Source organism: Vanessa cardui, chromosome 7, assembly GCF_905220365.1.
Source record: "Vanessa cardui chromosome 7, ilVanCard2.1, whole genome shotgun sequence".
Taxonomy (NCBI): Eukaryota; Metazoa; Arthropoda; class Insecta; order Lepidoptera; family Nymphalidae; genus Vanessa; species Vanessa cardui.
The window spans coordinates 11845289-11866571 of record NC_061129.1 but is presented as its reverse complement, the minus strand read 5'-3'; the positions used below and the strand labels follow the sequence as shown (position 1 = coordinate 11866571).

General features: G+C 32.1%; 1 protein-coding gene across 2 annotated transcripts; it reads left to right on the top strand.

The window, feature by feature from the left end:
- The first annotated feature begins 154 nt into the window (after nt 1-154).
- On the top strand, nt 155-10945 carry LOC124530996 (suppressor of hairless protein). 2 transcript variants are annotated; one of them, XM_047105381.1, is made up of 4 exons: nt 155-1631; nt 2047-2291; nt 7856-8081; nt 8924-10945. In XM_047105381.1, the coding sequence occupies exons 1-4, from the start codon at nt 780-782 to the stop codon at nt 9086-9088; spliced, it is 1488 nt and encodes a 495-aa protein (XP_046961337.1). In that variant the 5' UTR covers nt 155-779; the 3' UTR covers nt 9089-10945. The 2 variants fall into 2 exon arrangements, with proteins under 2 accessions (XP_046961337.1, XP_046961336.1); XM_047105380.1 differs by having other exon boundaries at nt 8909-10945.
- Nucleotides 10946-21283: the final 10338 nt, after the last annotated feature.

Genomic DNA, 21283 nt, shown 5'->3' with positions numbered 1-21283 from the left:
CATTCGTAAGTGTTCGGTTCACTACATACAATATCAAATGTTTTACTACACCGCGACGCCCACTCTTTCCCACACTTTATTTTCTCACGCCCCATGCGTAACCCCACATCCTATGACCGGCAGCCTGTCAGTCGACTTGACTCGACGTGCCGAAGCCGACCGTGTTACTCGATTTTATTCGCGCGCGTGTAATCGACAACACGCTTGCACATCACTCTGTGTCTATGGCTCTCCTTGACAGTTCATATTTTTAGCGTTGTCGTATCGTATTTATACTCGAATAAACATAAGTTTTAATAAACTTTTCATAAGTAAAATCAAACTCGTTTTACCCTAAATAATTATTAGATGACAAGAATGCTGTATAAATATTTAATAACAAAACGCAATTCAAGAAACATTAAATGGACTATCTGAAAATTTTACCAACGAACAGGTGTTATTGAATGACTGTGTGTTAGAGTTCCCATCGTAATTATTTATTTATGGTGATGTGAATAATACAAGTGTATTGATCGACTCAAATACGGAAAAACTCAAGTGTGTTATGTCCTAAAATATAGAAATAGAAAAAGTGTCAAAGTATATAAACAGGCTCAAACTTCGTCTCAACAAGAACGACGCTAACAACTTCAGGATTTTGTTTACACGATGTTTTTTGGTTCTAAACTGATATTCTATCAACTAAGATAAGGATTCAAAGAGGCACCATGTGCAGATGTTATCACAGTTTATACATTACAATGTTTAAATCAAGGTGAGAGTACGCCGTGGCGAGCATGCCTCACCAGTACGGCGCGGGCGCGGGTGGTATGGGCGGGGGTCCACCGTCGCCGCCGCCGCAACACGGCGCGCTGTACCCGCGCTACGCCGCCGCCGCGGGCCCCGGCGCCGGCGCCTACCGCCCCGAAGAGCGTCGACTGACACGCGAAGCCATGGAACGATACCTTCGCGACCGCTCTGACATGGTCGTAGTCATTTTACATGCTAAAGTTGCTCAAAAATCTTATGGAAATGAGAAGCGTTTTTTCTGCCCTCCACCATGTATATATTTATTTGGTGACGGCTGGCGACTTCGGCGTGAGCGTATGTTACGGGAGGGGGAGACAGAGCAGGCGTCTCAGTTGTGTGCATTCATTGGTATTGGTAACTCTGACCAAGATATGCAACAGCTGGACCTAAATAATGGCAAGCAATACTGCGCTGCGAAGACATTGTACATATCAGACTCAGACAAGCGTAAACATTTCATGCTCTCCGTTAAAATGTTTTATGGTAATGGTCATGATATTGGTATTTTTAATAGTAAAAGAATAAAAGTAATATCAAAACCATCAAAAAAGAAACAATCACTAAAAAATGCTGATCTGTGTATTGCCAGCGGAACCAAGGTAGCCCTATTTAATAGACTAAGATCACAAACTGTATCGACGAGGTATCTGCATGTTGAAAATGGAAATTTCCATGCATCCTCCACCCAATGGGGAGCATTTACGATTCATTTGCTGGATGACAATGAAAGTGAATCAGAGGAGTTTGCAGTGAGGGATGGATATGTACACTATGGTTCTACTGTGAAACTTGTATGTTCGGTGACAGGGATGGCTTTACCTAGGCTTATTATTCGTAAGGTAATCAGGTCCTTTAAAAAGTATTTATTTTACCCTTAATTTATACAATTAAAAAATTAAGAAATATCATTAGAAAATAAATATTTTTCTTTTATCCATTTTATTTTTAAAGAAAGAAAGTCAAGTAGTTGCATAATTTTTAAAATACCAAAATTTAAACACATTTTATTGTGTTAGTAAATTAAACCAATACATTTAAGTTAAATAGAAAAAAATATTGTACAATTTTGTAACAAGCGTATTTATCAATATTTAAAGTTTTGTTTAAAAATAAAGAGATTGTTTAAACAGAATTTATACAAACATTTAAGTGTTTAAATTCAATTTAAATGTTTATAATCAAAGTAAGGATGCTTTAATTTTTTTATATTTTGACTAAAGTGTACCTGAGCTTACATAACTCACTTCTCATCAGGTTGACAAACAAATGGCTCTTCTAGAAGCAGATGACCCTGTGTCACAGCTACATAAATGTGCCTTCTACATGAAAGACACAGAACGCATGTATCTGTGTCTTTCTCAAGAGAGAATCATACAGTTCCAAGCTACCCCATGCCCTAAAGAGCCAAATAAGGAGATGATAAATGACGGAGCCTGTTGGACAATCATATCCACGGATAAGGCAGAATACCAGTTTTACGAAGGAATGGGTCCAGTGAGGTAAATTTTTTTGTGATTATCTTAGACGTAATGATCACCAAACAATAAATATGATTAAACATGTGTTTTTTGTCCGTGTACTGCATGCTTGATATTTACAATTGCATAAACAATATCAATAGACTTTATGGATAAATATTCCAAATTATAAGAATATTTTTAAATGACATGACAACAAAATTTACGCATTTTCCGTCTCAAAGATTAGCATACTCATTTTTTTTTATCCAATTTTGTTCTAGTTTGTCAAATGTTTTTTTTGTAACATTTCTACTGGATCAAAAACAAATGATGACGAAATTTTAATGACTTATTAAAAATAATTTAATCAGAAAAAAACCGACCATATGCGTTTGGAACATGCGCACCAACAATGTATGTGAACTACTTAAAACATCCCCTCTGTCCAGACTCTGCGTAAAAGTATTTGTTTTGTGTTGCCATGATAGTATATTTATTTAATAGGGAAATAGCTTAAAGTTTCTCTTTTTTAATTGTTTTGTTATAAAGTACTTGCTATTAGTCTTGACTTCAGACGGGAATCAATGTACTAAAGTACGAAGTAAGAAGTAGTAGTATCTATTTTTCCGGGTAGGAAAGTTAAATTTTCGGTTTTTCTCTACTATAATATGCATAAATATTATACATATGAACCTTCCATTACTTCGTTTATTTATGCGCCACGTTTAAATTTATCCGGAAACTTAAAAGATCTAAGTGTACAGACGACGTAAGCAATTTTATTTTAAAGTATTTATCAAATTCTGCAATGGAAAAAGGTTTAATACACGTATATATTTGTTTTCTAAATATTTATGATAAATAAATAAAGTTGTAAAATACAAAGAACGAAAATATTAATAATTAGAATGGAATTATGTTCAACGAGCTTCCCGTCTGGGTAGTCTTAATAATAGTTAATCAGTAACAAACAGGCAGCAATATTTTGTATGTAAGAGTTTCTCACTTTGCGAAGTCAACTCGATTATTAAATAAATTGTCCATATAAGATATCAATTAGTGAATGTAACGCATAATTGTATCGTGTACAAGATTATGTACGTTGCAGCTAACTAGTTTAATTAAGCTTAAACAGTCTAATCAAATCATTTTACTAATTGGCGCTGTTATATTCAGATACAAATTTAGTTAGTCTATGAATGGAAAATGTATTTTCCGAATTTCATTTAATCACCAGTGATTGAACGACGCCTCTTTGTAAAAAGGCTAGGCTGATGTATCTCGTCGGTTCTTTTTTATAAAATCTTTTATATTTTCTTCTATATCTTTTATATTTATAGAATTCTTTTTTATAAAATATTCCGAACCTAGGTAATGTAAAGCCGGGTGCAGATATCACCCAATAGCATTGCATTGATTTGTTTTACTTTTTTTTGTTAATTAAGTAGGCTGAGGTGTAATTGGGCCATCTGACGGGAAATGGTCACCACCGCCCATAGACATTGGCGCTGTAAGAAATATTAACTATCCCATAACTCTCCAGTGAGCTACTAACCCTGGGAAGATGATATGTCCCTTCTACCTATAATTACACTGGCTTACTCTTCCTTTAAACTGAAGCACAACAAAACTAGGTATCTTTATTTAGCGGTAGAATATCTACAAAGCTCTATCACCAAATAAAACCATTGGTACTGTGACTCTTATCTCTGGTCATGCCGGATATATATAAAAAAGGCGATACAAAAGTGCTTCTAAGATATTACTTGAATTTAAGTTTATATTGTTTTAACTGTTTGGCGCTGTAACGAATAAGTAATTCCGTTAATATGGTTAAGCCTTAAGGAATACCAATAACATATGAATACCAAAGGTTGTTTGAAGTTTAAGACTTCATTTTGAACTGAGACTCCAATTGGCGAAAAAGGGGGAAAGTAAAACATTAAAATATGTTAGAATGCCGACGCGTGCACAAATAATCCAATCCGTCATGTTTAGAGATAGTACCGGCGGTTTTACATTCTAAGCTTTGATTGCACCTACTGGGGCAGACGGGGTGAAAGTGAACTGACTGAATTACGATTACGACGACCATCTAACTAACCAGGGATTAACTAACAGTGCTAATGTAGTCCTGGGCAAGCACACAACTCAGCTGTTCATTTATATACGATGAGACGGCAAGCCAACACGACTGGATATATCAAACAGCTCATAAAACAGAAAGCTTTATGCACTTTTCTAATCATATCCTATCACTATCAACCTCCACAGATGCTTAAAACAAAACTCAAGAACATTTTATCCTTTAAGTTCTTTTGGATCTACTCTCTACTCATAGGTCTGTATGTTTAACGATAGATCTTTATGTCAACAATTAGATAAAACACCGATGAATGAATAAAATTAATATTTTGTCTTATTATTTTAGTTAAATACTTATAAAAGTGTTTAGCTAATCTAAATAAAAAAATACCTTTGACTTATAATAATTATAACTTAAAAAAAGTCGAAACATCTCTAAATTAACATTGTTCATATTCACATAATCAAGACACATTAAGTATCGAATCGAAACAAATAAAATTTAACTTAATAATAAATATTGACGTTCGTGCACGTGTTTATCAACCTATGATAATATAGTAATACTTTCTCAAACGACATAAATTCTATGAATTGACACACGGTAATCACCGCAGGGAGTACAAACATTTGAACTAGCACACAGTCGCGTTACTGTTGAGTGACTGTAATGATATCTAATGATGAGAACAAGGGGCGGGATGCTAGGCCCCGACGTGTTAAACTGGGGGTCTTGACAACATACTTCTATTACAATTCTATTTTAGTTACAACTTATTTGTATCTTGTATGTTTTCCATCATTGGCATTTTTTATAGAAATTAACTTTTTTGCTACTTTTTTAAATACTTCTTGCTAACGTGCAAAATTTATAATGCCCAATAATTACGTAATTTATTCTATAGGAACTAATATGTTTGAAAATAAATCGAGCTAAAGTAGAATTAGAATAAATAATTAAGTTCTATTGTAGTCTTTTAATATTTTAGTTGACAATTTATAAGGTATGCGAATAGCACTTTTATAGTTTTGTGATTAATAGTTTTATGTTTATATTCGGTCAGATCTGTCGTAAAAGTACACAGGACTATTACAAGTAAAACTCAGGCCGAGTTTAATGAGAGCTGCGTGTAATCTGTTACTAAAATATAGGTACCCTTTTGTGTTTATAATTTATTACAAACCGTCGAGTTAGCTTAAGTGGCATCGCCATTCTAATAAGATTTAGATACGTTACAATCTGTATAAAATACTAGTGTTATTCCAATCACATTCATATTAAATGAATGAACTATACTTTATTGAACACTACGAACAAAAACAAAAAAGAAAGTAACAAAAAATTAATACAACAAAAATGTAAAAGAGAATATAATAAAAAAAAAAACATATTTTCTTGTGTATGCAATCGTATTTTATTCTATTTTATAATCGATTTCGATTAGTTGATTCAATTTAGCGAATATTGAATCTTAAATGTTACATACAATATATTTCTCCAATATTGTTTACATTATAAAATAATCTTGTTAGAAATATATGAGATGTACTTGTTTTCTTCTATAATTTATATGATTCATTTCGTGGTGAGCTGTGAATAAAAAACATCGCGAAGTAATTGCACGGGGGCAGGTTTTACTAAGAAATATTTGTTAAGAAACATTCCTGACTCTATTCCGATACAACAACAACAGCCTGTAAATTTCCCACTGCTGGGCTAAGGCCTCCTCTCCCTTTGAGGAGATGGTTTGGAACATATTTCACCACGCTGTACTGTGTTCCAAAGCGGGTTGGTGGAACATGTGGCAGAATTTCTATGAAATTAGATATACATATTCAGGTTTCTTCACGATGTTTATCCTTTACCGTCGAGCACGAGATGAATTTATAAACACAATTTAAGCACATGAATATTCAGTGGTGCTTGCGTGGGTTTGAACCTGCACTCATCGGTTAAGATGCACGCGTTCAAACCACTGAACCATCTCGGCCTTTTTTATATTTCTTCCGATATGACTTATTAATCGTTACAAAAATAAAATGTCCTCTTAATCATAACGGTATTAATACGTTTATTTATTAATGTACTGATTATGTTGGTTTAAGATTTTTATAAATACATAGTGTTAGTGTAACAAAAACACAGTACTCCGTTGGTGTATTTTTTTGATTACTTTTCAATAATATGAATCAATACAATTCCTGTGTCAATGTTTGATTAAACGATTATTATTCCATTAAATATTCATTATTTAAGAGCAAATTTGTAAGTAGAGTACGAGTCAATACGTCTACATCGATCGAATATTAATATTAAATTAGAATCAATACGTCTTGTACGTTGCGTGTAGAATATTATTTATATATAATGTATCTGTCATGGGTTTAAAACAATGTCTCGTTTGATTGGACGACAGTTTAAATCGTCAATAGTACATGATAGCACATTACGGAACAGTTTTAGTAAATTAATAAATAAATAAAGATGAGACAACATCACATACATTACTTTGATCCCAATAAGTAGCTAATGCACTTGTTTTATGGAAAATCAGAAGTAACGACGGTACCACAAACACCCAGACCCAAGACAACATAGAAAACTAATGATAATCTACATTGACTCGGCCGGGAATCGAACCCGGGACCTCGGAGTGACGTACCCATGAAAACCGGTGTACACACCACTTGAACACGGAGGTCGTCAAAATAAATTCGATAAAGTAAAGTAGCGGTGCTAACCGGCCTTGGAAAAAAGGACCTTCTCATAAAAATGATATTTTTGAATATTTTTTTAAACGGCACATCATAGCATATACTGGGCACATTTCAGCACATTTTTTTTTAATAGAAATTCAAAAATGGCAGTGTCATCATAATGGACATGTACAAATCATTAATACAACCTTAAAATAACGTTAGTAACGTTGGGAGCTAACTTGCTTATATTTTCCATTTTTTTAATAAGATACTAAATTTATTAAGCGGTAAAGCGTTAAGATCTTGATAAAATTGGGAACTATGATAGCTTAGGTCGGGATCGTATCTTCAACGTTGCTAGACGTCCTATACCGAAATCGGAATCAGTTACTGAAGCGCCAGTTGTTATGTCAACTTGCCTATAATTGTATCTATCACAATGTATAATACAAAGAATTCGAAATGGATGACAAAAAAACATTATATATTTTTTTAAATAACCCCTATTTGTCGTTATCAATTTATTATGAATACTGAGTACTCGTCCGCGACTTCGGTTTACATATCGCTCATCCAGAACGACATCGTCACAATTGCATAAATCTCTAAAATGATTTTTTCATTCCAAACGATCTCATTTGTACATACTTTCTAGTGTAATATTGTCAGAATTATTGTTTAAATAGTTTTTGATTGACATCTATATGCGCTATATGCGCTTTGGTCGTGAAAGAGCGACAAACAGAGCTTGCTTTTACATTTATAATATTGATTTAAATAAAGAGAAACTTAATAAATATAATTTTTTATTCCACCAGGTCACCCGTGACACCAGTTCCACTGGTCCACTCGCTGAACCTCAACGGCGGCGGCGACGTTGCGATGTTAGAGCTGGCTGGAGATAACTTCACACCATCATTGCAAGTCTGGTTCGGAGACGTGGAGGCGGAGACTATGTACCGCTGCGCCGAGTCCATGCTGTGTGTCGTGCCGGACATCTCGCAGTTTAGGGGGCAGTGGCTCTGGGTCCGCCAGCCGACACAGGTGAGCCAATTATTATTTTAATCCTACCGGTTTTATGATGATGTACGGTCCAATTGTTTCTCAAGAAAGACTAGTTAATACACAGAATGTATTATAGTTCACAAATGTGTTCGTATGCATTATCATAAGCAAATTACAGACACTGGATCAATGGCCTTACATGATTTCCTATGCATGCGACTGTAAACGCATATAACTTTTAATCTCCATATTATTACTTACTTGTCAGACAAAAACAATATTACTTTTTATTGGTTCGGAACACCGTTTTAATATATATACACTAACCAAGATGATTGATAGAGTGCTTATAATCCCTCTTTACACTATTAACATTTTTAATTAACTTTACTTTTATTTCCAAAGTTCAAAAGTTCCAAAGTAAGTGAAAGATTCAAATCGCGTGGAATATACAATAATTTTTTTTAGTAAAGTAAAAAGTAAAGTAACAGCCTGTAAACTTCCCACTGCTAAGATAAGGCCTCCTCTTCCATTAAGGAGAGGGTTTGGAACGTATTCCACCACGCTATTCTAATGCGGGTTGGTGGAATGCACATGTGGCAGAATTTCGATGAAATTAGACACATGCAGGTTTCCTCACGATGTTTTTCTTCACCGCCGAGCACGAGATGAATTATAAACACAATTAAGCACATATATATATAGTGGTGTTTGCCTGGGTTTGAACCCGCAATCATCGGCTAAGATGCACGCGTTCTAACCACCACGGGGCCATCTCAGCTCATCATTTTTTTTAAATGTACTTATTTTTCTATGGGTGTACACTGTGCCTTATTTCTTGAGAACATGATAATGAAATTATTCAGAATACGTCATTCCAGGTGCCCGTGTCGCTGGTGAGGAACGACGGCATCATCTACGCGACGGGGCTGACGTTCACGTACACGCCGGAGCCCGGCCCGCGCCCCACGTGCCCGCCCGTCGATGACGTCATGCGGCCCGACGCCTGGCACGACGCGCACCGCCTGCCCGACGCGCTGCAGTAGCCGACGCCGCCCGACGCCACCCGACGCCGCCCGACGCCGCCCGACGCCGCCCGACGCCGCCCGACACGCCGCGGTCCAATCACCTACGCTGAAACCTGTAACTCGAGTATTCATATTTTAATATGCTTGAAGGAAACCAATATGAAACACAAACGCCTGGAATCTATTGTGTTTCATTGTAACGGTATTAAACGGCAAATTATTAATAGTCGAGTTAATAATCTGATAATCTATGGTTGGTAGGATTTCTCACTTAAAGACCAAAGACGTGGACTTCGGCGTATTTAAACGAATTGGAAATGGTATAGCGTTGATTATAAGTTTCGATAGTGCCTGTACAGTAGCATGTTCCTCAACGACCGCTCTATTAGACTCAGAACGTAGCGAGTCATCTAATGACATTTACCAATGGGTAACATTCAATGACGTATTCACATTACTGACAATGTATTTTGACTTCTATTTGTATATGAAGCAATATTAGTCGTAATACCCTTTCTCATTCAAAAGAAAACTCTTACTTTTATACAATAAGGTCGTTTTTTATGTGTATGAGACGGGTCGTTCGAACATGTTACGATCGTCATCGAAATATTTGTAAACGAACCGCTTGTTTGATTTTGATTAAGACTTTGTAAAATACAAATGTGTGCCTAAAATAATTAAGTAGATATTGAATATGTATGTCGAGATTATAACACCAAAATGCTATTAGGTTATGGTAGCAATTTTATAATATGCTTTGTGAAATATGTCACTATTTTTTAATTTAATTGTATAATTTTAAATGGCCACGATCGAATGTTTTTATTCAAAAGCAATTGTTTTACTATGACTAGAGTCCTATTATAAATGTTTATTTCTATTGAAATGTCATAAAAATTAATAAATAAAACAGGCATAGGGTAGTTCCTAAATAGGCGTCATATTTGCGCCATTTTGAAAAAAAAAACTAATTAATAAGAGATCTCTCTGCTCTTGAATTTATTTCTTCGGGGCCAAATAGCTGTAAAATCCATGACGAGTCATTGTGTTTATTATATTGCTATTAAGTATCCGTAGGTTTATGTGTTTTTGAAAATTGGACTTTAAGTCGTATTTGAATAGAGTGGTGATTCGTTTGAACGTTGAATTATTTCAAAAGGCAACTACAATATTTGGGAGCTATTCATTAAATACGGTAATAGATTATAGATTATGTAAAATACGTAAAAATTATCAAAGATTTATTTTAATCGAGTTTGTAAACTTTCAAAGAATTTATTCGTTTCTACCAAATCACCTCACTGACGGCAGACGGCTTTGCATCTACCGTCACTGTATGTATGTACATTACTATTACAGGCAATCTAATGAACAAAGTAGATAAGTAGCTAGACGTAGCACATCTTATAATTTTAGTTGAAACAGAACGTTTGAAATTATATTTATTTTATTGCGAATCTTTGTACAATTTGTTTGGTGAAATTTGATGTGTATATTAAAAAGTGTGATTTCGAACATTCCACATGGAAAGTGTAATAAGTACAAAAGAATATGATATTTTTATATAAAAAAAAGTAAATAAATAAAGACAAAAAATAAACGAAATTGTTTTATGAAATCGGTAGTGACAGTATTACAAGGAATTAGTATTAGACGCGATTATGAATTACGCCGTCAATTTATATCGAATAAGCGATTTCTCAGCTGGAAAACTTCGTGCATTATTATCATTTTACATTTGGTATGTCATCATGTAAAGAATCATGTTTAAGAATTTCTTGTTTTGAAATCATGTAATTACAATAATGTGATATTATGAAAGAGTAATTGATTCTAAAACGTGAATATTTTAGTAAAACTGAATTTAAATAACACATATCTTTTATTGCTTCATCCTCAAATCTAAATTTTAATCGATTCAATTTAAATTTAAGCCAATTAAACAACTATAACCATTTCTATAAATCTGCTTAAAATTAATGAATCTTTAATTTGGAGTTTTAATAAGCTATTAATTGAGACAGATTACATAAATACTATTTGATATATAATATTACCTTTTTCGAAAAGTTTCTATAAACGTTCTATAAAAACAATGAAAAATTAAAAATGAAATAAAAACGACTTATTGTTGTCCGTCTCTATACAATTACAAAGTCATAAAAAGTATTTCCCACAAGGTTGCTTAAATGTTAAAAATCATATTAATTCGAATTAACAAGAGTCAAGTGTAATTAGCTGATTATGAATCAGAGTCGATCGAGGAATCAGAGCTGTGGGAACGTCTTCAGAACATCTTCACATGAACGCTCGGCGGCAAAGTTAGCACGAGGTAAGTTTGATTTAGCTCTTATGCTGTTCGCAATAAGAGCTACGATAACGTGGCCTGTGTCGCCGTCGTACACTTCCCCTATTCGGTTCCGCACCGCTGGGCCTGACCTCAGATAATCATCACAAGTTTATCGTCACACACTATTGTTTGCGGAGATTCATAAAGAAATCCGAATCATAATAATATACATAGCTTATAATGTTACATTTTTAAAGGTTAATTAATTTTCACTTTACATTTTCGTAAAGGTCAGATCGTGTTCATTTAATGATATAATTATTAAATTGATTAGATTCATTTAAATTATTTCAAAGATAAATTCCATGTTTATGTCCAAAAATCTATTTTGGTATAATAAAAAAAATATATAATCGTGAATATATGAATAATTAATTTAAAATATCGTAATATATTATTTATTATCTGTGGCTTTGATAACGCCTATCGCAGTGGTTAGTATTCTTTCAGCAAATGGAAATCCTGTTTATTAAAATAAATGAATATTTGTAAATGCATTGTCTATATTTCTTAGGCTCGCTTTGAGCCTTTAAGATTTTAAAATAAGTGTTGATAAACCGTCTTATCTCGCAACATAGAATTTTTATACATAAGCGAAATACCACTGAATAATTAAAGATTTCCATCTTTGAAATTATAAGTCCTATTGATTTTAAATTTAGCGTAGCAAATTATTACACGACCTAGAGTCGTAGGCGATACTAAAATGGAATATTAAGGACTTTCTATGAGTTTTACAAATACGGTTTTATAAGTCGAGAGGGACAGATACTACTTAATAATATATAGATTAAAAAAATATAATATGGAATGTTACAACAAAGAGTTCAGTTTTTACTACGAAACAAACATAAAAACTATAAGAGCAACAAATTAAAAAAAATACTAAATAAGTATTTATTGATTATCTGTTGCTTTCATTGAGTATTTGAAAGAAAATCAACAGATATATAGAAACAAAAGTTAAAACTAAATTTAAGTAGTAATGCAAAATAATGGCCCTAATATATAAAAAATAAGTGGACATGTTTTTTTTATCAACGTCGATTGCATATATTAATATTATAGTCAAGAGATAGCGATTGCTCTTTGTAAATATTAAAATCGATCCCGTCTAGATAAGAGGAAATACGCAAGTTAATCAAATAAAAAAATAGTAGGTACCTATAACGACAAAGATTTTTAAAATGTTATAATCATATTTAAAATCTCTCGAAAAAATGTCCAATTGAAACTTTTCATATCGTTTTACCATTAACGATTTGTACACGAGTGTATGTTAATTTAAATATTCAATTAAAAATATATAGTTGTTTATGTTTCTGTAGTTACACGGGCTCACTCACCCCTTCCAACTGGAATACAACAATGCCAAGTCAATAGTTTTCATCGTATTTGTATACATAGCGATCATCAAATAATATTCACTAATGTGGAATATTTGATGTGTGGGTGGTGCTCACCCAGACGGGCACACAGCCCCAAAACCAATATTGTTTTTGGTTAAGATCCAAGCTTTCTATTCAAGCTTTGGATTGGTTAGTTTTGTAAATAAGTAAATTACCTGAGCCCGGTAGACATAAATTGAATTCTAATATTGAAATGTTATGAAAGAGAGTGATAAAGACAATCCCATTATCTCGTACAGGTATGGAAATACGTAAAAGATCTCAACCAAAATATAATAACTGAAAATTTTTCACACAATAAAAAAAATACATGGAATATTAAAAATTACCATTAAATTTACTCAGATAATATACAATACTGATCGAGATAACTTATATTTTCTTTAACAGTTTAATAATTTCCTTGATTATAATATATTAAGTTTTTTTGAAAGAAAACTAAATTATTATTTCATTAATAGGTTATTTGAGTATCTGCTTTATTTTTATTATATTGATTTGAACTGTACCAGACGTTGTCAAAAAATAAACTGTAGAGTGTGTAAGTACAGTCTAAATGTTTTAAAAGCAATATTCGAAAATTATTTAAAAAAAAATTGTTTGTAATAACTCCAGTACTAATAATCTAATTCTAATTATTTTAATGATAGAAACATACAAAATTCGTAAGTGATATATACACAGTATAAATTATATTTAAGTATATAATACAATTTTCTTTATTAATATTTGATTCGGATTAAGCGACAAATTAAAATATTTTTTTAAGTATTTTTTCGTTACGATATAAAACAAAACAAATGACCGACATGTTACTAATAATAATATAATGACGTACGAACACGCGATGAGTGACGAAATCACTTGACAATACAAAATTATATGCTTAAGTAAATAGAGGTAATATAATGAGTGTAAACATGCAAGCGTTCGGAATGATTTAATCCAAATGGGCTTTCCATATCCTGTTTTAATGTTTAATTAACCGTCTTACTAATAATCATTATTCAGTTCCTTCCTTTTTTATTATAAAGTTTCTTCAGGCTAAATTATAGAGATAAAATGTATTAAGTGGGTATTCCTTACGTTGTGCCTATGCAGAATAACGTAAATCAATATAAGTATGTATATTATATAATTTATACTAGTCAATAAATATGTTATATATTTACAGTATATGACCTAATTGCTTCTGTGATAATATCTTAGTAATTCCTTTTATATTACAATTAAGATTCTTACCATTCCTTTTCGATAAAATATACATCCATGTTTAATTGTATGTAAGTACATTTTTTATTAACATAAGATTATGTTTAATTTAATCTCATAAGCGATAGGTACTATGAATCTGCTTATAAACGATTAGCACCTAAAAGGGGCCCATACCGAATATATGAGACAACATCACCAACATTACTCTGATCCCAATGTAAGTAGCTGAAGCACTTGTGTTATGGAAATCAGAAGTAACGACGGTACCACAAACACCCAGACCCAAGACAACATAGAAAACTAATGGTAATCTACATCGACTCGGCTGGGAATCGAAACTGGGACCTCAGAGTGGCGTACCCATGAAAACCGGTACACACCACTCGACCACGGAGGTTGTCAAATGAAGAATGAATGAAGTCAAATTGTCTAGAATTTCATGAAACGATCAGTTGACAATTTTAAATGTTACGTTGACCTTCTTTAGCGGATAAGACCGAAGCATTCAAAATTTGAAATATTCACGAAATTTCTGTAATTATAACAACAACATTTTTTTATCATGTTACAAAGTTATTGCAGCTGAGTTGACTGTGTATATCGTTATAAAATACATTGACGTTTTAGCTACTTTATTATGAGTAAAGCAAGAACTTTGCAATGGTGTACTACTAGCATATTTAGTTTTTACTAAGACAACGTGGTGCAAATCTTTCTTACACGTGCTTCATATCGAGGCAATCAGATTTTTTTTCAAGATAAGGTGAATCAGTTCGATTGTATAACATTACATTCCAATAAATATAAACCACTCCATACAACACCAATGCACCGCCAAAAATTATTGTGCTGATACCATAAAAACCGGGACATCAACAAGCAACAGCCTGTAAATTTCCCACTGCTGGGCTAAGGCCTCCTCTCCCTTTGAGGAGAAGGTTTGGAACATATTCCACCACGCTGTTTATAGAAACAGCGTGGTGGAATATGTTCCAAACCTTCTTCTTCTTCTTCTTCTTCATTTATCGTCTACCCATACCCATAACCCATATTAGGGGTTATGGGTATGGGTAGACGATAAATACAAATTAAACACTTTAATATTCAGTGGGACTCGCCTGGGTTTGAACCCGCAAACATCGGTTAACATGCATGTGTCCTAACCACTGGGCCCTCTCAGCTCACCACAAAAACCGGGACATCATAACAAAGTATTTATGTTTGCTGGTAAAACAATCGACGAATGTTTGGTATCCATCCAGGCTAGGCTTCCTGCCAGCTCATTCTACATTTATTTATTAGGTTATTTATCGTAGTGTAAGGAATATAAACAAACGAATCTGGTGAAACACATTTATTATAATTTAAAAACTGATTTATGCTTATTTAAATGAATATTCATATTCTACTAAAATATAACAATAGCTAAAATAAATGGATTAATAATGACCTGAAATATTTTCCCACGTAGTCCACCTTAATTTTTTAATCCGTAATCGTTACAAGTTGTTAGTCTCGAAACTTCCATCACAGATATACATAATGATAAAAATATATTTACCAACCCATTGTCGTATTACTTTTTGTGGCGAAATGAATCATTCGAGAAATCTAAAAATAACATCAAATTATAGGTACTTACTTCGGTTACTAATGTCTGGTTACTTAATTGGTAACACTTTATTGTCAATTCACTTAATACCTAATTGTTTTAACGTTATATATAAACCCACTTGGTGGTAGAGCTTTGTGCAAGCTCGTCGCAGGCAAGGCAGGACCAGCAAAGGATTCTCATCGCATTGATGAGAATCCTTTGCACCTGCCTTTCCTAATACGAACATTGTGGCTACTAATACATAATACAAATGCCCAAATAAAAAGTAAAGTGGATCGTTCGTCCTTCATGCAGAAAAACATAATCTGTTTAAAATTTTTCATTCAAATATACATAACGCGTTAGACATGTCAAATCATCAATAAACAGCCTCCTACATCTTAGTGCATTTATCCGAGTCTAAATTAGAATACTGTAAGTGAAAATGTATTTTATAAAATGAGTAATTTTCAGCTTTAAGTAATAAATTCGAATCATAATTATGCCTTACAGCTTATCACTAGCCTGATAAAATAATCGATTATAAGAGATGGTAAAATAATAATATTATACTTAACGTAAAAACCAATTCATATTAACAATTGAAAAGATCCGCCAGAGACATTCAAAGAGAAAAAAGTTCCGTTTTAATCGTCGCCGCTCAATAAAATTGCGATCATTAATGACGTATCAAAGAAACTGTGACGCAATGACAACGCCTATTCATTTACTTCATTGATGCAAAAAATGCATTGTTCTTTGAAAAAATCTGCATTGTCTTGAAGAAATTTAAAACAAACATCCTGTTTCATGGATCCTGGTAGTTGAGATACTTTCTCAGTGATACTTTGGTGGTAAAGACGCTGCTTCCTTTGCCATTTCGGAGACCCGGAACAGTTAGTGGTCATTTACCTGCTACTAATTAATCGCAACGATTATATCTAAGAGGGGGCTGTGAGAAAGCAATGTGCTCACAATTGAATCATTGTCTATGGTTTTTACATTCGGTCTGATGTACGAGTATGAAAGCAAGATATGCAGAGTGTGGGAAAAGTTCAGCTGTGCTCGTGTTTTCCAACATGTCATCTGCCGTGGGAACTTATAATTTTATTGAGTTACTATGGCTTAATATAACGGTAATCTCTTTTAATTTAATGTATTATAGTAAATTAATATATCATGTCAAATTTCAATTCAATTCAAAATCGAAATATCGTTGGAGATTTTTGAACCCTTAAAAATATAACGTAGCTTACGTTCAAAACGTTACAAATGTTACCATCCAACAACAAATACTACCAACAGTTAACCAATATTGAAAATAAAACAGACATTTTATATTATTTGTTTCTTATTTTCAATAACCTTTTATATTGTGTTAATAGTATCCAAGTTTACCAAAACCGTTCTTAGACCTATAAAAATTAAATTTAACGTTTTATTAATGTAGTTTCATTTAAAATTTTGAGATTGTGTAAAAAGGTAACTTTGTTATGAGTTATGATAAACGCAAGTCCAAAAACATCAAACCTCTGCTCTACAATTCGATTATATAAATACCATCAAACCCTTGGATCTAAACGCTGCTGTGAGAGAAGAATTAACATGATGGAATCTTAAATAAAAATTTATTGATATGTAAGTATCAATTACAATTAAATAATGTAACTAAAATAGACTTTTAATTAAGCGTAGATTTTCGCGATCTAATACGGATATGGAAGTGATTTTTCTATCAAGATTATCATTCTATGAGGCTATTAAGTCTGTTTCCTTCATAGTTGAACAAAAGATAATTGTTATACAAGTAATTATCTACGTATTATGCTGAACACTACGGCTAGTCCTCTCATTGTATCCGTGGTATAATTTATTAGTAATAAAAATAATACGCATGCATATATATATAACTATTTATTTTGGTTGATTTTAGGTACCTAATTGGTTTTTTTTATGTGTATTTACTCGATAAAATGGGTATTATTTTCTTTACGATTCATTAAAAAAATAAAAAAGTTGTATCGTGTTACGAGAGTAACCTTAGCCTTCAATACAGTTTTATGACATTTGATTATACATATATCATAATTTATATCACATTATTATTGCATATTATTAATATAGCAGGAGCTATTGAATTTACTTATAATATACAATTATTATTGTAATTAATTGATCAATAATTTGTAAAACTGTAATTAATATTATTTTATATGGCATAGCATTTAGTTCTGGCATGTAACACTATTTCTTATTTTAAATATTATTGAGCTGTCATTATAAAACAATTGGACTATAGCGTGGGGCATTCTTACAAAAGATAGAGAGATTGAAGCATCATTGTAAAACGATAATATTATTTTGGCCATCCCGAACTACTGAAATTACAATCGCTATAATGCTGAATGCTATATGAGAAGCTGCTGAGAATAGATGATTTGATTCATAAGTAGATTCAAGATTAAAAATATCAATATCTATCTTATTTTTATCGATTTAAACCTCGACAAACATTAAAATACTTGAGAAAAAAACCATTTGTGTAAATAAGTATTATAAGTTCAGCTAGAGATTTGCAGAAAAGTATGATTGCTCGAGTTGATTGACATCAAGCGGCGACGCAGCTATTACAAGGTGATCGGCCCGAAAATTGAACATTTAAAATGTGAAATCAAAAACAAAATTGGTCTAAACACTCATATTCTGATGTTAGATAAATGGCTTCCTGCTGCTTGCGACAATGGAGGCATCATTATTCTTCGAGACTCGAGAATGGAGCGCTGCCGTGGGAGTCTCTCACGACTTTATTGCGGATATATATTTTTTGTTTGGTCTAATTAACACTTTTTGTAATCGCCCGCTTTTACTTTAATTGTTCTGTACCCAAAACTATAAAGGACTCGATTAAAATTGAATTTTCGTCGCCAATAAGACATGACAAGACCACGTCACATTGGAAAACTATGGCGGACTTAACTGATCGTCAAGTTAATATTGTAGATAGAAGATCAAACGATATTAACTTATAACATATTTCCTAACATAGATCTTTACTGGGTAAATATGTAAAAAATGTATAACTTATCCATATCCATACTATAATATTATAAAAATGCAAAAGTAAATCTGTCAGTCTGTCTCGTTTTCACGCCAAAACAACTGGAACGATTTACATAAAATTTGATATACAAATAGTCTACAGCTTGAGACAGGACATAGGCTACTTTTTGGACACAGAGGTAGTACCTCTTTGTATAGCAATCATCAACGTAATATTTTAAGTTAATTTGTTTAAATATATTCATATTCTAGTCAAGAGCAAAGCCAAAGCAAAGGGGGTAACAGCTAGTTTTAAAATAAATAGATATTAATATTAAACTTTAAACATAATGTTTAAGGGGACTACATGAGCTAAATGCAAGTTTTAAAATGCCAAAAAGTATATAATCCAATGCAATAAACCAAATGAAAAAAATATATGTTAATCTTCAGGATAGATGCTAGTTATTAATTGTGTTGAAAACATGATGTAATTAATTTGGTACGATAGAAAAAAATCGCAAAGTTACCTCTAAAAAAGTCTTTTTTTGTTTTTTAACTACACTTATATACCTTCAATAATTTTGGTCTTTTGTCAGATTATTCTACAAACAATATACTAAAAATTTATTATCATAATTATTTAGTAAAATCAATAGATTTTTTTTAAATCAGATTTTCTTATTTTCGACCAAAATGCGTAAGCATGTGTGCGTGAGCGCCTCGTACAGACACTGCCGGCCGAGGCCTGTTGCTATACAGACGTGTCGCTCTTTTCACCGCATCGTTGCGAATAAAATCTCGTAGATTTTATTTTTGAGTAATTTTAATTGTAAATTAATTGTCGAATATTATTCTTTTTTGTAAATAAATATATTAAGTTAAAATAGTCTAGTTGTAGTTAGCTATTTATTTTTTTGTTAAGTTATTTTTATAAAGTTTAATTTTGTAAACATAGGAAATAAAGTACAATCTGTGAAGAAAACTAAAAAACGTTCATATAAATTAAAAAGCCGAACATATGAAAGATAATATGAAAAGGTAAGAGTATTTAATTAGTAAACATATATATATATATATATATATTATAAATAATGATTATTGGAAACATTTATTAAAAACAATGCAATTAGTTCGCATAGAATCAGATTTTTCGACAGATTTCTTACAGTCACCATGGAGTATTTGGTCAATGCAAGCAAGTCCAAGAAGAATGTGCGGGTTCGATCCCCGCACTCTGAACTAAAATTTTATTATTTTTAAAGGACTATATTTAAAAATATAAATTTATATATGTATTTCATAATTATTAAAATTTAATTCCTAACAACTGTGCATTTATTTTTTCAGAATTAAGAAAATCGAAAAAAAATAACACGGAAGCTATTTCTATTACGTTAGAGTTTATTTTTATCAATTTTGTTTATAATAGGAAATATAGTTATGTATGGATGAAATTTAATAATAAAAAAATAAATAAATACAAATTAGCACATCACATGAATATTTAGTGGTGCTTGCCTGGGTTTGAACCCGCAATAAGATGCGCGCGTTCTACCCACTGGGCCATCTTGAAATATGTAATTGTTGTGAACCAAAGAACTAAAATATTTAGAAGTGTCATATACGTAATTCAATATTTTTTAAAGATTGGAATTAGTATCAATTGAAAAATTTTAGCTCGTAGCTTCAGTGAAAGTGGGTGAAATATTGATTGCAAGTATCCAAGATATTTTAATAACGAACGACGACGAACGAATAATTAAAAAAAAATTTTAATAAAAAAATTGAAACGAAATTTATTTGTTTTTTTGTTAAACCAAAAATAAATAAAAATATTTGAATTTAATTGAATCAGTTTTATTTCAAATATCAGTCAAAAACAATACAAATAATTCTAATATCCAAACTATTTTTATGAGATTTATGACTAAACCCACTGTGATTGACCGAGTTAACCAATAATTCTACTAAACCGACTTGACGATATTATTTTTATAGTAACTTTTTGATGCTGACTTTTTTAACTTAATTTTTTTTCTTTGTGTACCGATATTAGTAAAACGAACAAACTCTACGCTTTTTGTCAATGTACAAATTACGAACAGTTCTAATTTTATTTAATAAATCGCTTAACAAACTTACAAAATTTAAAAATAGGTACGATTTAATATTTAGTATTACAACTAATTGAATTGATACAGTAAAAATTAAAGAAAAAAATGTTTAAATTAACTATTTTTTGTACATAAAATAATAATAATTTAAGTTTAATTAATTCAGTTTAATTTTATCATAATTTTTTAAATGACACAAAGAAATTAAAATAATTCTGTTGTCCTGTCTATTTTTATGAAATCTGTGATTGATAGAATTGATAGAATTGACTTCGCTTCGCTTTCGCTCGGCGCGGCGCGCGGCGGTTCGGCGCCATCTATTGGAATATTCAGGCGTAACCTCGCCGCCTCGCTAAGCGTAGTGCGCGCGGGGACATGCCGTTTTTGTCGTTAGTGTAAGTGTGTGCGCGTGATTCTCAAGGGCAATTAGCTCCTGTAGTCCCCTTAATAGTCATTGAATAAACAGGGGTAAATAAAAGGCAGACA